The sequence below is a fragment of the Myotis daubentonii genome, chromosome 1 (genome assembly GCF_963259705.1).
Source record: "Myotis daubentonii chromosome 1, mMyoDau2.1, whole genome shotgun sequence".
NCBI lineage: Eukaryota > Metazoa > Chordata > Mammalia > Chiroptera > Vespertilionidae > Myotis > Myotis daubentonii.
Window position 1 is genome coordinate 118251485 of NC_081840.1, and position 15436 is coordinate 118266920.

The window sequence follows — 15436 nt, forward strand, 5'->3', positions numbered from 1 at the left end:
ATGGAACACACATGTGTATATGTCTGCTATTCATTGGTGTACTCCCCCATCTCCTCCTTTAGGTTCTCACTTGCAGTCCTGAAAATGGTTTGCAACCCAGAAGGGAAGGAAAATATGGCATTTTTTTTTCTTTCACATTTTAGAATCTATTGCAGCCTTCTGCTTTAATGAGATAATTTTATTCCTTTTAAAATTAAAAAAATAAAAATATGATTTGTCCTTCTGAAACCTTTGCAACAATTGCCTTTTAAGTATCCTCAGTGGTAAAAACAGCAAACAGCAGCTTTTCATAAAATGCCTCCTTGTAGTGTATTTTTAGATTTTGAAGTTACCCCCTAAATCATATGAAAGGAATATACCTCCTAGAAAAAAAAAGTTAATTGGAAATTAAAAAAATATATAAATGATAAAAAAGTGTTCAACACATTACTTTCAAATCAACACGATAACGGGGCTGATCTGGGACTATCATTCCATTATGTTTTCGGTCCTATGTTCTCTGAGGGTTTTGCCATATTATCTTCAAACAGTGGACTAATATTTCATTTTTCTGTGTTTGTGCAAACACTGCATTCAGTTTTTGCATTTTTACATTTGCACAGCTCACTGAGATATAATATGAAGTATTTAATTGCTCATTCCTCAACTGCTGAAGTATATACTTTCATTAAAGCTTTAAATTATAGATGGAATAAAAGTTATTGCTTTTTTAAAACACATATAAAGGTATGCACTTCAAAGCTTGTAATAAGTATAATGACATCAATGTATCTGCCAACTAAAATTATTTGTGTAATGCATCTCCTTCTACCCACAGTCTCTCCTTGGGATGTACTGCACATATTCAGAAAAGTACAGCTTGATTAAACCTGTGTGCCTGTAGGTAATAATAAGAAGTCAAATTATTCTGTATATGTTTTTTATATATCTTTTGAAATAACAGTACTTTGCCTTTACTTAATGCATCTAATTTGAAAATATAAAAACAGTGAAATTGCCATTTACATTATATTATTTTGTAGAATATTTAGGACCCAAAACTGATAGAAACTTTGTAGTATCCAGCATCAGCTATGCATGAGTAAAGTACTTCCTGTGCAATTAGGTTTTATATCAATTTTTACCAGTATTTAAATTCAGTGATTGGATGCAGTTACTGTTAAATGAGTTGGATTTCATGCTGCACTCCTTGAGGGCCAGTTAAATATACACTATCCTGGAATTTAATCTCATCACAACTTTACCATGTTAATGGGCAGACGCTGTAGGTATAAACATTAATAAGAAATTCTTTCTGCCTTATAATCTATATTCAAAAAAATTATTTATCAGTATTATAACTAAATTGGCTCTGGTTAAAAAAAAAAAGGGAAAGATAAATTTTAAGGAAGCAAGGAGAAAGTGATGCCAGAAAGAGTAATTTTGGTTGTAAACAAACTTTACTTTTCACATGCTACTCCCAATCTATACAGCATTAGGAGAGTCACATGAACCTCCCTCTGCTTCAGTTTCATCATTTATAAAATAGGGCTAGTATTAGTTCTACCTACCCACTAGGAGTCATGGTAGATTATCCTATATAATAAAAGCCTAGGTGGCATCGTGCGACGTCGTCACATTATGGCCACCACAAGATGGCCACCCTCATGTCATCACAAGATGGCTGTCACAAGATGGTCACCACAAGATGGCCAGCAGGGGAGGGCCGCTGTGGGCAGTCAGGCCAGCAGGGAGGGCAGTTCGGGGTGAACAAGCCAGCAGGGAAGGGTAGTTGGGGACAAACAGGCCAGCAGGGGAGCACTGTTGGGAGTGATCGGGCCGACAGGTGAGCATTTAGGCATCAATCAGGCTGGCAGGGGAGTGATTAGTGGGTGATCAGGCTGGCAGGCAGAAGCAGTTAGGGGCAATCAGGCGGCAGGCAGGTGAGCGGTTAGGAGCCAGCTGTCCCGGATTGTGAGAGGGATGTCCGACTGCTGGTTTAGGCCCAATCCCACAGAGGTCCCAGATTGGAGAGGGTGCAGGCTGGGCTGAGGAACACACACTCTTTGTGCACAAATTTCGTGCACCGGGCCTCTAGTTTATAATAATAAGTGTGATACAGTTAATATAGTGCTGGCACATAGTGAGGACTTATATATGGAGTGGGGTTTTCTTTTTTTCTTTGTGTTGTTTTTTTAAAAATATATATTTTATTGATTTTTTACAGAGAGGAAGGAGAGGGATAGTTAGAAACATCGATGAGAGAGAAACATCGATCAGCTGCCTCTTGCACACCTCCTACTGGGGATGTGCCCGCAACCAAGGTACATGCCCTTGACCGGAATCGAACCTGGTACCCTTGAGTCCACAGGCCAACGCTCTATCCACTGAGCCAAACCAGTTAGGGTGGTTTCCTTGTTTTTAACTATCTGACCAGAATATACAAGTGAAAGAGTAATCAATGTTGAGGTCTTAGAAGAAGCCATTAGTATTAATGAGGTGGTATAGCAAGACTGAGCTATGCCTCACCAAATGAAGCCCTGGATCATCAGCATCCAATAGTCTTGTAAAGGAGAAGATGATTTTTTAAATTATATTTTTAAACAAATTGAAAAATTATATTTCTAGATCTCTTTGAAGAAGAAATGCTGGTGTTTAAGACTTAGAATTTGCCCCATGACTCTCATGCATGCCTAAATATGAGAACCACTACTACAGAGTATCTAAAACATCACATATAAAATCTCCAATACCATCCATATTTTGAACTCAGGAAAAGGAAAAGCACCTCTGTAAGAGAACGAGGTGCAGCCACAGATGGAGATGTAGGAAGTAATGCAAGAGAGCACTGTTTTAGAATTCAAGGAAGACAGAGTTTAAGAAAATCCATTATTGCCTATTTCTTATGCTACAATTTTCTGAAAAATAAAGAGAAATATTACAGGCATTATGATCAGCCACCATTTGCACTCTACCTGCGCCCCATCACCAGATAGGGTTAAGTCCTTTCTTTACCCCTCACAATTCTGTTTTCTCATCCCGATGCTCTCCTAACCCGTGTGACCAGTGTCTTGTACTCAGCATTTCCTGCATTTACTATTTTCTGTATTTCTTTATACATACATACACACACACACTCATATATATATATATATATATATATATATATATATATATATATATATATACATTCATATATTCCTTTTCAAAATGTATGCTTTAAATTTAATAATATTTCTGCCTTAAAATTAATTTTAGCTATTACTTTTGTAAAATTTATTCATGATGATGTGTGTATCTTGGGTTCACTTTTAATGCTGCATTTTGTATTACATTTTATGAAGGGTAAACAATCTAATTATTCTATCTCTTACTGATATTTACTGGTAGAATATTTTATGTTTTCTAAGCCATGAATATTCCTGTCTCCGTGTGTACAAGAGTTTATCTGTTCTCATTATAATATTGTTTTTATTGCCAAATTGCTCTCCATACCTATTCCACTCTACATATTCATCAAGATTGTATTTTTAGACAACAGTTTTCTGTGGATCTCTTGATTTTTTTTCATATTATTGTGCAGAGACACTGTCTTTTTATTCCAGCCTCTCTTTTCAAGTTCATTTGCATAGCAAACATTTGCATAGTGTCTCCCTCTGGAGCACAAGGAAGGTCTGTTTAATGTCTGGTGTAATAAATATGTCTCCGTTTTAGGTAATGCAGGAGCAGGTTTGGTTACTATCAGTTACAAAATACTAAGCTTTCTTAAGCTCAGGGATTCTCAAATGTGATGCAAACCCAAGTCGGTGTGAAATCAACCGGGCTCTTGTGCATCACCCTGTAGGACTTGGAGGCAAGGGAGCCAATGCTAATGTGAAGCTTAGCTATCAGTTTATGCTGATGCTATAGACATCAGGTGTACAAAAATTAGATACATATTATAATGCAACTATACTTATAATAGCTACATAAATAAAAGAAAACTGAAAATGCATGCAAAGAACAGAAATTTATAAAAGTGGCACAACAAAATTTTTTAGACTTACATTTTTAAAGCAGTTTTAGGTTCATAGCAATAATTGAGCAGAATGTACAATGATTTCCAACATACTCCCCTACCCCAAAGCATGCATAGTCTTCCCTAATATCAACACCCTCTATTAGAGTGGTATGTTTGTTATAATTGATGAACCTACATTGACCCATCCTTATCAGCCAAAGTCCATAGTTTACATTAAGGTTCACTCTTGGTGTTTTACATTCTATAGGTTTGGGCAAAATTATAATTACATGTATCCCCCATTATATCATCATGCAGAGTAATTTTATTGTCCAAAAAATCCTCTGTGCTCAGCTCATTCACCCTTCCCTCTCCCCTAATCTCTGGTAAGCACTGTCTCCATATTTGTGCCTGTTCCAGAATGTCATATAGCTGGAATCATAGAGTCTGTAGCCTTTTCAGATTGGTTTATTTTACTTATTAATATGCGTTTACATTTCCTCCATGTTTTTTCATAGCTGATAGCTCATTTCTAGATAGATCTCAATAATATCCCACTGTCTGGTTGTAGCACTACTTATTTTTGCACTTACTTGCTAAAGGACATCTTGATTGCTTCCAAGTTTTGGCAATTATAAATAAAGCTGCTATAAATGTCCAAGTGCAGATTTTTTGGGTGAATATGTTTTCACCTCCTTTGGGGAAATACCAAGGAGCACAGTTGCTGGGTCATATGAAAAGACCATATTTAGTTTTGTAAAAAAAAAAACCCACCAAACTACCCTCCAAAGTGGCTGTCCTGTTTGACATTGCCACCAGCAGTGAATAAGAGTTCCTAGTTGTCTGCATCCTTGACAGCATTTGGTGTAGTAAGTATCCTGGATATTGAATCTTTTGATAGCTGTGTAGTGCATTTCTCTGATGATATATCATGGGAAACATCTTTTTTAATTAAAATCTGTGGCTCTTTCTTTAAATGTTTTTGTTTGTTTTCTTATTGTTGAATTTTAAGAGATTTCCATATATTTTTGGTAACAGTTCTTTATCAGCTTATCTTTTGCAAATATTTTCTCCCGGTCTGTGGCTTGTTTTTATTCTCATGATATTGTCTTTGATAGATGAGAAATTTTTAAATTAAAGAAGTCCAGCTTATCAGTTATTTATTTCATGGAGTGTGTTTTCAGTGTTGTATCCAAAAGTTATTGCAAAGCCCAATGTCTTAATTGTCTATGTTATCTTCTAAGAGTTTTTTAGTTTAATGTTTTCCTTGTAGGTCTGTGATTCATTCTGAGTTAAATGCTGTGAAGATTGCAATGTCTGTGTCTAGAATTCAGTATTTTGCATAGGGTTGCCCAGTGTTCTAGAAAAATTGCTGAGAATACTGTCTTTGCTCCATTTCATTGTCTTCGCCAAAGACCAGTTGACTATAAATATGTTAAGTAATAAGTAATCTTATATCTCTCCAAGTCCCCAGATGAGACTTCAATAGACTCTTATTTTATATCTCTCTGACTCTTACATTAGATGACTTTAAATCTGTTTATATGCCAGGTTATTCTGTGATAATTTGGTGATTATCCACAAACATCTGCAAAATTTTTTGCTTATTATAGAACTTTAATAAAACACATTTATAATATTAGTACTTTCTTATTTAAATAAAATTTCTGAATGCCTGCCCTATTTGGTTACAACACAGTTAAGTACCTCTGAAGAAAATACTGGGAACATTATTGCATAATTATTTTGATTTCAGGCTGGACAACAGCGTTGGTGGGAACAAGAGATTAAAATAAATGGAAATATTCAAAAAGGAGAATTAATTACATATAATTTGACTGAGCTAATTAAACCAGAGGCTTATGAAGTCCGACTAACACCTCTCACCAAATTTGGCGAAGGAGATTCAACAATTCGTGTCATCAAATATAGTGGTAAGTAACCTTTTATTTAAAAGCATTTATTTTGATATTAATCTATCTGTAATATGTAGCTTGCAACTATCTACCAAATTTAGATATAAACTAAAATTTAGCAAATTGATTTACTGGATCATCAGCTGAGTGACCAAAAACCCCACACTATGTAATCATAGGTGGTAATATTTGATTATAAATGTAGAGATATAGAATAATGTTTTAGTTAACATTAAATCTATTCAATAATGTTAGCAATGTTCCTTTTTTTTCTATCCCATAATTATGATGCAATATTTCTGCATTTTAGTTTTTTCAAGTTCTTGATGGCTTAAACATTTATATCATTAAAATAAAAGGTTAGCAAATGTGATCAAAAAGGTTTTTAAATTTTTTTAAACTAATGGACTTTATTTTCTTTTCGAATAACTTTAAGGTTACATAAAATGGAGAAGAAAGTCTAGACAGATCTTATATATGCCCTCTCCCCCGACACAGTTTTCCCAATTATTAACATCTAATATTAAGTGAACAACTGTTACAATTGGCTAACTGATATTGACATTTTATTATTAAAGTAAATAGTTTACATTAGGATTTATTATTTGTGTTTACAGTCCTATGGATTTTGAGAAGTGTGTGATGTTATTTATCCACCATTACAAAACCACACAGAATAGTTTCACTTTTCTAAAAAGTCACTCTGCTCCATCTATCTGCCCCTCTCTTCTTCCAACCCTCAGAACCATTGATCTCATTCTTTATTATCTGCAATTTTGCTTTTACCAAAATGTTGAAATCATACAGCATGCAGCCTTTTCAAACTTGCTTATTTCACTGAACAATTCACATATAAGTTTTTCCATGTTGTTTGTGGCTCGATAATTATTTCACTTTCTTGTTGAATAATGTCCAATGTATAGAGGTATTATAGTTCCTTTATCCATTCACCTATTGCTGAAGAGCATCTTAGTAGACTCTTTGGGTCATTATTTTCTTTATATTGCTAATGTTAAAAATATCTAAATGTTCATGTGAGTCCGTATGTAACAGTGTGTCTTTATAAACTACATGCATTTTATATTTCTTCACTATTTACATGTCCTACTTGAGAAAAAATTAAAACTTGTATAAAACTGTAAAATAATTAAAAACTTTATCTAAAGAGTATAAACAATAGCAATGGCTAGCTCCAGAACTGTCAAAGTATGTTCAGGCTTGAGTGAATCAGTGTCAATATATTTCATATTTATTTCATTAATGCAGTTAAATATTATTCTTTTTTTGTCATCAGAGTTTGACTTAAAAAGATAATACAATATATATTTTTGCAGTTGAAAGTTTCCATTCTGTTTAACATTAACTATATTTTTTATGTAAGAAAGAGTGAATACTATCATAAATAAAAAGTAAAGTGAAATTAATAACTCATTAAAACTTATTTTTCATATTAAACCACTCTTTTTCTTCACTCTTTTCTCATTAGTCAGAGTATATTGGGTATGATGTTCAATTTTCATGAAAAGAATAAGATATATATAGGATAGAACAAAAGTAGATTTACAGTAGTTTATATGGAAAATAATACAATAATTAATAAATAATAATACAAGAATAAACTGTGTTTCACATACAATTGTAAACCTACTTTTGTGTTAGCTTGTGTAATGTAGAGCGGAATATTCATTAAAGATCAAAGAATGTAAAGGTATTAGAATCACTCCATCTTTTTTAAATGTGTCTTTTGAAAATATCTATACCCCCCAGCCATGGGCAAACTACGGCCCGCGGGCCAGATCCGGCCCGTTTGAAATGAATAAAACTAAAAAAAAAAAAAGACCGTACCCTTTTATGTAATGATGTTTACTTTGAATTTATATTAGTTCACACAAACACTCCATCCATGCTTTTGTTCCGGCCCTCCGGTCCAGTTTAAGAACCCATTGTGGCCCTCGAGTCAAAAAGTTTGCCCACCCCTGCCTAGCCGGTTTGGCTCAGTAGATAGAGCATCGGCCTATGGACCGAAGGGTCCTGGGTTTGATTCTGGTCAGGGGCACGTACCTTGGTTGCAGGGTCCTCCCCGGCCCAGGCCCTGGTCAGGGCTTGTGCAGGAGGCAACCGATCGGTATGTTTCTCTCACATCGATGTTTCTCTCTTACTTTCCCTCTCTCTCTTCCACTCTCGCTAAAAATCAATGGAAAAATATCCTCAGATGAGGATTAATTAAAAAAAAAGAAAGGAAGGAAGAAAGGAAAAAAGAAAGAAAGAAAGAAAGAAAGAAAGAAAGAAAGAAAGAAAGAAAGAAAGAAAGAAAGAAAGAAAGAAAGAAAGAAAGAAAGAAAGAAAGAAAGAATCTATATATATAAAAAGAAGTAATATACAAAGGAGGTCGGGACTCCGTAATGGTCACAACCAGCTCAGGAGGAGCGGCTGGATGTGGCCCCAGTCTGAGAGAATAATACGCATGCGCAGCTGGAGCCTGAGAGATCAGCACAGAGGGGCGCCTGCTCCGAGCCTCCACAGCACGGCTGGGGGCAGGCCCCCAGCAGACACACACACACACACACACACACACACACACACACACACACAGGGCACCTGCTCTGAGCCTCCATGGCCTGACTGCTCCATGGGGAGTGGGCCTAAGCCATCAGTAGGACATCTCCTGAGGGCTCTGGGACTGTGAGGGGGGCAGGCTGGGCTGAGGGACCCCTACCCCCCAGTGCACAAATTTCAGGCACCAGGCCTCTAGTACCTTTAATGTTAGTGATATTTATATATTATGTAGAATACAATTGATATTTTTTAATCACTACCATTATTTCATTGGACAGACACTAGATAGCATCCCAATATATTTTTCTAAAGTTTTAGTTTTATATGTTTTTTAAAATATGAAATATTATCTCCTCTTATCTTTTATTTTAGTTTTAATTAAATTTATTAGGGTGATATTGGTTAATGAGATCATATAGGTTTTAAGTTTGCATTTCAATGACACATGATTTGTATATTGCATTGTGTGCCCACCACCCCAAGGGGGTGGGGACTATTAAAGGGTAAAGTTGCCAAGTATATGGTGACAGAAGACGATTTCACTGTGGGTGGTGGGTACATAATACAATATCTCCTCTTATCTAATGTTTATTTTCCTTACCCCCAAGTTATAAAACTTGGACTGTTTAATATGGAGGGGTATTAGAAACTATGCATTAATATTTATTCTTTAAAAGTTGAAGATATCAGATTCAGAAAGTTTTGGTGTCTTATAAAGTTAAACAATTATGAAACTATAAACTCAGTAGAACCAGTTGTGAATTATTTCTTAGAATTAAATTATAATTCAGAGATGTTTACTCCTTTGAAAGATAATACATAGATATTATTATATTATTTTAATTATGAAATAATTTTGATCAGGGCCAGGGAGAGACCACGGGAGGGCTCCAGGGTGTGTCTGGCCCATCTCGCCCAGTACTGATTGGCCAGACCCCAGCAGCAAGCTAACCTATCAGTCAGAGCATCTGCCGCCTGGTGATCAGTGCACGTCATAGTGACTGATCAAATGGTAAAACGAATGATAAGATACTTAGCATATTAGGCTTTTATTATATAGGATATGAGGCAACAAACTAAAATAAAAAATCTGGAGCTCCAGTTTGGCTCATTGGAGAGACATCAGCATGAAGAATGAAGAGTCCCAGGTTCAATTCCAGTAAAGGACCTGTACCTTGATTGCAGGCTCAACCCCTGACCCCTGTCAGATGGGTGCAGGGAGCCAACCAATCAATGTGTCTCTCACATCAATGTTTCTCTCTGTGTGTCTCTCCCCCTCCCTTCCACTCTCTTTTAAAAATCAATGGAAAAATATCCTCAGGTGAGGAGTAACAAAAATAAAATAAAATAAATAAATAAATCTTGAAAATAAATATTATGCTTAGTTGTAATTTTCTTTAATTATCTTTACATTCTTAAGTATACATATTAAAATTGTAAACATTTCATTAAAATTCCTAATTTAATATAGGTTGGAATAAAATATACTTTAACTGTATAGCTGTATTTATATGAAATTAGACATCAAGTTTCATTGAAATAAGAAAATGAACTCATTTCATTATTCAGAACTTATAATGGCAAATTTTCACAAGGATAATTGTGTTATTTTTACTGAGCTTTGTGACTAAAAACGTCATATGTCATATGAGAAGACAATTAAAATTCAGTCTGGTCATTTAGACACAGAGATCGGAATATAGTCAATAATATTGCAATAACTATGTATGGTGCCAGGTGAGTACTGGAAATATTGGGAGGAACACTTTTTAAAGTATATGATTGTGTAACCACTATGCTCTACACCTAAAACTAGTACAAAATAATATTGAAAGTGAACTATAATTGAAATTGAACTGTAGTTGTGAATTATTTCTTAGAATTAAATTATAATTCAGAGATGTTTACTCCTTTGAAAGATAATACATAGACAATATTATTTTAATTATGAAATAATTTTGATTTTTATAAATTAACTTTCAATTAAAATACATTGATATTTTGAAAGAAAAACAATTATTTTTTCTCCATTTCAATGGAACTAGTGAATGTATAGTTTCTTCTTTCATCATTTTTAATGGGGAATTATTTCATCATTTTTAATGGGGAATACAGAATAATAAAAACAACTAAAGTAATTGGAATGGCCTGTCTTCTCTATGTGGAAATAGCAAAAGTAAGTAATTGATAAGGAAACTAACTCACTTTGTTAAAATTGATCTCAATGTACTAATGTAACATTACATATGAACATGTTTTGTGCATGTTATACATTTATTGACTTTCATACTTCACTAGTAGAGTCCCAAGTTTAACGTAAGTGGTTAATATCTAACATAGGAATTAACAGTAGAGTACATAAACTTTTGCAGGTTATAATAGTTGACCATTGTAATCTTGGGAGACTACAATAATGCTTTCCTTCATACAGAATGGAACTTTCTTTCCAAGTGATAAATAATTACTCAATATCTACAGATACCATTTGTCTTTTAGGGCAGATATATTTTTGTTGTTGTTTTAGTAAAATTTAAAGTGTTTAATACTCTTCAACTAGAAAGCAATTGGTGCTTTGGTAGGTGTGGCTCAGTTGATTGAGTGCATCAAAAGATTGCTGGCTCAATGACCTGTCAGGGCACATGCTTAGACTGTGGGCTCCATCCAGGGTAGAGGGTGTGCAGGAAGCAGCCGATTGATGTTCCTCTCTCTCTCTCCCTCTCCCTTCCTCTGTTTAAAAAAGCAATAAAAATACAGTCTTTTAAAAAATCAATTGTTACTTTTTTGCAAACACAATTAGCCTTTTTGAGATAAATATTTCTTCTGGTGCACAAAAATTCAAATGTGTTGCTTAACATTTGAAAACTATTTGTGTGTGCACACCTCTGTGTGAATGTAATTAAACAAAGCAGCACTGAAGTGGCAATTTGTTTTAGGACACATACATAATGTGATATGAAGATTGCTTTACTTTCATATATACCATTTTATTTTCACCAGAAGTAAACAGCAGCCAAAAAAACCTAAGGTATACTCTCTGTTGGATAATTGCTTTCATTATTAAAACATCTAGATTATATATTGTCCTATTGTCAGCCTCAGTTTATATTTCTGCATTTTGCTTAGAACTGGTTAAGATATAAAAGGTCAGCAACTCCATTTTTTGGAAGATGACAAATTCCACATGCTATTAAACATTGATCTTTGGATACTTTCAGGCTGTTATTGCTGAGCTCCAAAGTAGGGTCTAGTCAATCCCCTTGAACAAAATGGATTGCAAATATAATTCTCCATGGTCACAGTGGGGAAGATCATTAAGCTGTGGTAAAGAACTATGAGACACAGATTAGACTTTTATTGCTAAAAGACATTCAAACCATTCTAACATTATTTTTTGCTTTTTTGTAGCTCCTGTTAATCCTCATTTGAGTAAGTATATTTTTACTTTAAGAATTACATTGTATTTTATAATTAGGAAAAATAGAAAATGCATAGACATACGAATACTATTTAGCAACTGTTCTTATTAGGTTTAAAATATCCTGGCTAAGAATCAATAAAACCAGCTTTAAGTGTAAATTTTAAGTTTCAAAGGATATGGGTATAAAGACAAATTATTTAATATTAATATTGATTTTAATAATTTTTTTCTAAATATGAAGTCATTTACTCCAACTTGCTTAATATTTGTTATTTGTGTAACTGTAGAATTATTTTTTTCTATTGTGGCATTACATATCATTTTTATTGCTATTATTTTTCTTTAATTCTCATTTTTTATTTTTACATTCCACTCATAAAGACTATTGTTACTTAGAAAATTGGTATTTGAATGGTTTAAACAAGATTTTTCATGGAGCCCTGGCTGATTGGCTCAGTTGGTTAGAGCATCATCCCATCCTATACACCAAAACATTGTGGGTTCAATTCCCAGTCAGAGCACATACCTAAGTTGCAGGTTTGATCCCTAGTCAGGGTGCTGACTGGAGGCAACTGATCAATGTTTCTCTCTCAAATCAATGTTTTTCTCTTTCTCTCTACCCCTTCCTCTTCTCTCCAAATTCAATAAAAAACATATCCTTTGGTGAGGATTGGGGGTAAAAAATAAAGATTTTTAATGGATCACTACTCTGTATACCAATCTTATATGGAAAAGAGATAATCTGGTCACCATTGTTTTAATAATATTTCACATTAAAATTAAGAATTGATTTTGTGTGTTAGAATATATTGTTCTTGGCTAATAAAAGAATGAAGAGCCCTTTTGCACTCTTACTCCCATCCATCCAAAATTCTCCATTTCCTATACTTACGGAAGAAAATGTCCAAGTCTTTATTCTCATTTTACTGTAGTTCCTTTTCTGCAATGGTCTTTCACTTCCTATATAACAAAGACAAAACTATGGAATCTCTGTTCTTGCTATATTTTCCACTAAAGATTCTCTCTGACTCCATTTTTCCATATTCAAATTTTAATATTGAATATTATATAGATTTCTATTGTTTAAATATTTATTTCATATATAAAAGTTTATTTAATCATCACAAATGACCCCTTGATGTGAGTACTATTATCAACCCTTTGATGTTCACTTTTATTATATAGTTTAGTACAAATGCATCTTGCTTCACTAAGCATTTCATCTTTTTGATTACCCATAATAATTTATCTTCATCTGTGTGATGAGCTAATCCTCCAGTAAATTACAAAATATTTAAAAACGACATCTGCTTTCTAATTTCTCCTTATATCTTACTATCTATGTGTCTATCATAGCACCTGATATTTGTCCAAATGATCATTTGTTAAGAGAACAAATGAATGACAGTTTCAGGATGAATTAATCTACACTAATAAAAGAGAAACATGGTAATTGGCGTACAACCGCTACCCTTTTCATTACCTAATCAGCGAGATATGCAAATTAACTGTCAGCCAAGATGGCGGCCGGCAGCCAGGCAGCTTGAAACTAACATGAGGCTTGCTTGCCTCAGTGATGGAGGATCGTTGGAGGAAACCAACGTTCCCTGCCTGCCGCTGCAGGCCTCTGAGCGGGCACTTTAAGAAAAATTGTAATAAATACCGCCGGACTTCAGCCAGCAGATTCGCAACATTGTAAGCAAAGGCCAGAAACCTACTTTCAGCCATGGAGGCCTAAGAGCTGGAGCCAAGCCTCAAGGTAAAGCTGGCCCAGAATAAAAAAGAAAAAAAGGAGCGGTTGGGAACTTCAGTCACTCCCAACCTGAAAACAGCCCTCAGCCCCTCACCCAGACTGGCCAGGCACCCCAGTGGGGACCCCCACTCTGATCCAGGACACCCTTCAGGGCAAACCAGCCGGCCCCACCCATGCACCAGGCCTCTACCCTATATAGTAAAAGGGTAATATGCCTCCTGGCACCGGGATCAGCGTGACAGGGGGCAGCACCCAAACCCCCTGATCGCCCTGTGGCTCTGTGTGTGACAGGGGGCGGGGCCCCAACCCCCTGAGCAGCCCTGCTCTGTGCCTGATAGGGGGGAGCTCCCCAACCACCACCCCCCCACGGGCCCTGCTCTGTGTGTGATGGGGTAGAGCCATAACCTCCCCATCAGCCCTGCCCTGAGTGGGAGAGTGGTGGTGCCCCAACCCCCTGATCGGCCCTGCTCTGTGGGTGACGGGGGCAGCGCCTCAACCCCCTGATTGGCCCTGCTCTGTGCGTGACAGGGGGTGGCTCCAAAACCTCCCCATCAACCCTGCCTTGAGTGTGACAGGGGTCGGTGCCCCAACCCCCCAATTGGCCCTACCCTGAGTGTGACTGAGGGTGGCATCACAACCTCCCAATCTGCCCTGCTCTGTGTATGACGGGGCAGTGCCCCAACTCCCCAATCGGCCCTGCTCTGAGCCCCACCAGGGGTTGCACCTAGGGATTGGGCCTGCCCTCTGCCACCCAGGAGCAGGCCTAAGCCAGCAGGTCGTTATCTCCCTAGGGGTCCCAGACTGCGAGAGGGCACAGGCCGGGCTGAGGGACCCCCCTCCCCCCGAGTGCACAAATTTTTGTGCACCGGGCCTCTAGTTGTATAAATAAGAATCTCTCTGGCTTCTCCCCATGGTACTATTGCTAGTTAATTACTGTATTGATTATAATTCCTTTCAAAGTAAGTTCTCTGACTGCACACTAAGTAGAAATGTTTAAAAAGAGTTGTCATGGGAAAATTAAAACTAGATACAGGATAAATTTTACAAGTATTTCAACTCAAGTAAAAATTTTTAAACAGCTTCTATCTACTAAGCAATAGATATATGTAAATAACTAGTAGATGGAGTGTTTGCTCACAGACTATCTCAATACAAGTATTATTAATCACTTGGCAAAGGAGAAAATTTTACAGAAGAGATGATATTTGTGCTGGAGCCTGAGAGTTGAATAGAGGTTGCTTAAGAAAGGCATACCTGTCATTGAAAAGAAAGTCACATGCAGATAATAACTGAGTAAAAGCTCAGTATGTCTGGAGTATGCTGCTCAAAAGTTACAAAAGCCAGAAGTGTGTCTTAATGAGAGACAATTTAGAATTTGAAAGCTTCTCCTTCTTTTTTTTTTCTCATCAAATTTTTACTAATTTTATCCTAGTCGTAGAAAATATTTTGACTGTCATTTCACTAAGAAATATATACTAATTTCCTAGTTAGTAACTTTATGACATCAATTTACTCTTGTGTGAGCAGTAGACATGAGTTTCCATTCAAAGTAGTTACAAAAATATTAAGTTTTTAATAATAAAATTAATTTTAAAACAGAATTCTTATAGAGAAAATATGTACATACATTTTAGTATGTGTATAAAAAGTACAGAGTGGGGCAAAAGTAGGTTTGTAGTTGTGACTATGGGAAACAGTTTATTCTTGTATTATTATTAATAAATTATTGTATTATTTTCCATACAAACAAATGTAAACCTACTTTTACCCCACCTTGTATATGTATGCACATACACACCCACACCCACCCACAC

General features: G+C 35.7%; 1 protein-coding gene across 1 annotated transcript in view; it reads left to right on the top strand.

Moving 5' to 3' along the window:
• Window positions 1-15436, top strand: part of MDGA2 (MAM domain containing glycosylphosphatidylinositol anchor 2) — a 951352-nt gene that overhangs the window by 876545 nt on the left and 59371 nt on the right. The window contains 2 exon segments of the mRNA XM_059659042.1: window positions 5736-5913; window positions 11857-11877. Of these exon segments, the coding sequence (XP_059515025.1) occupies window positions 5736-5913; window positions 11857-11877 (199 nt within the window).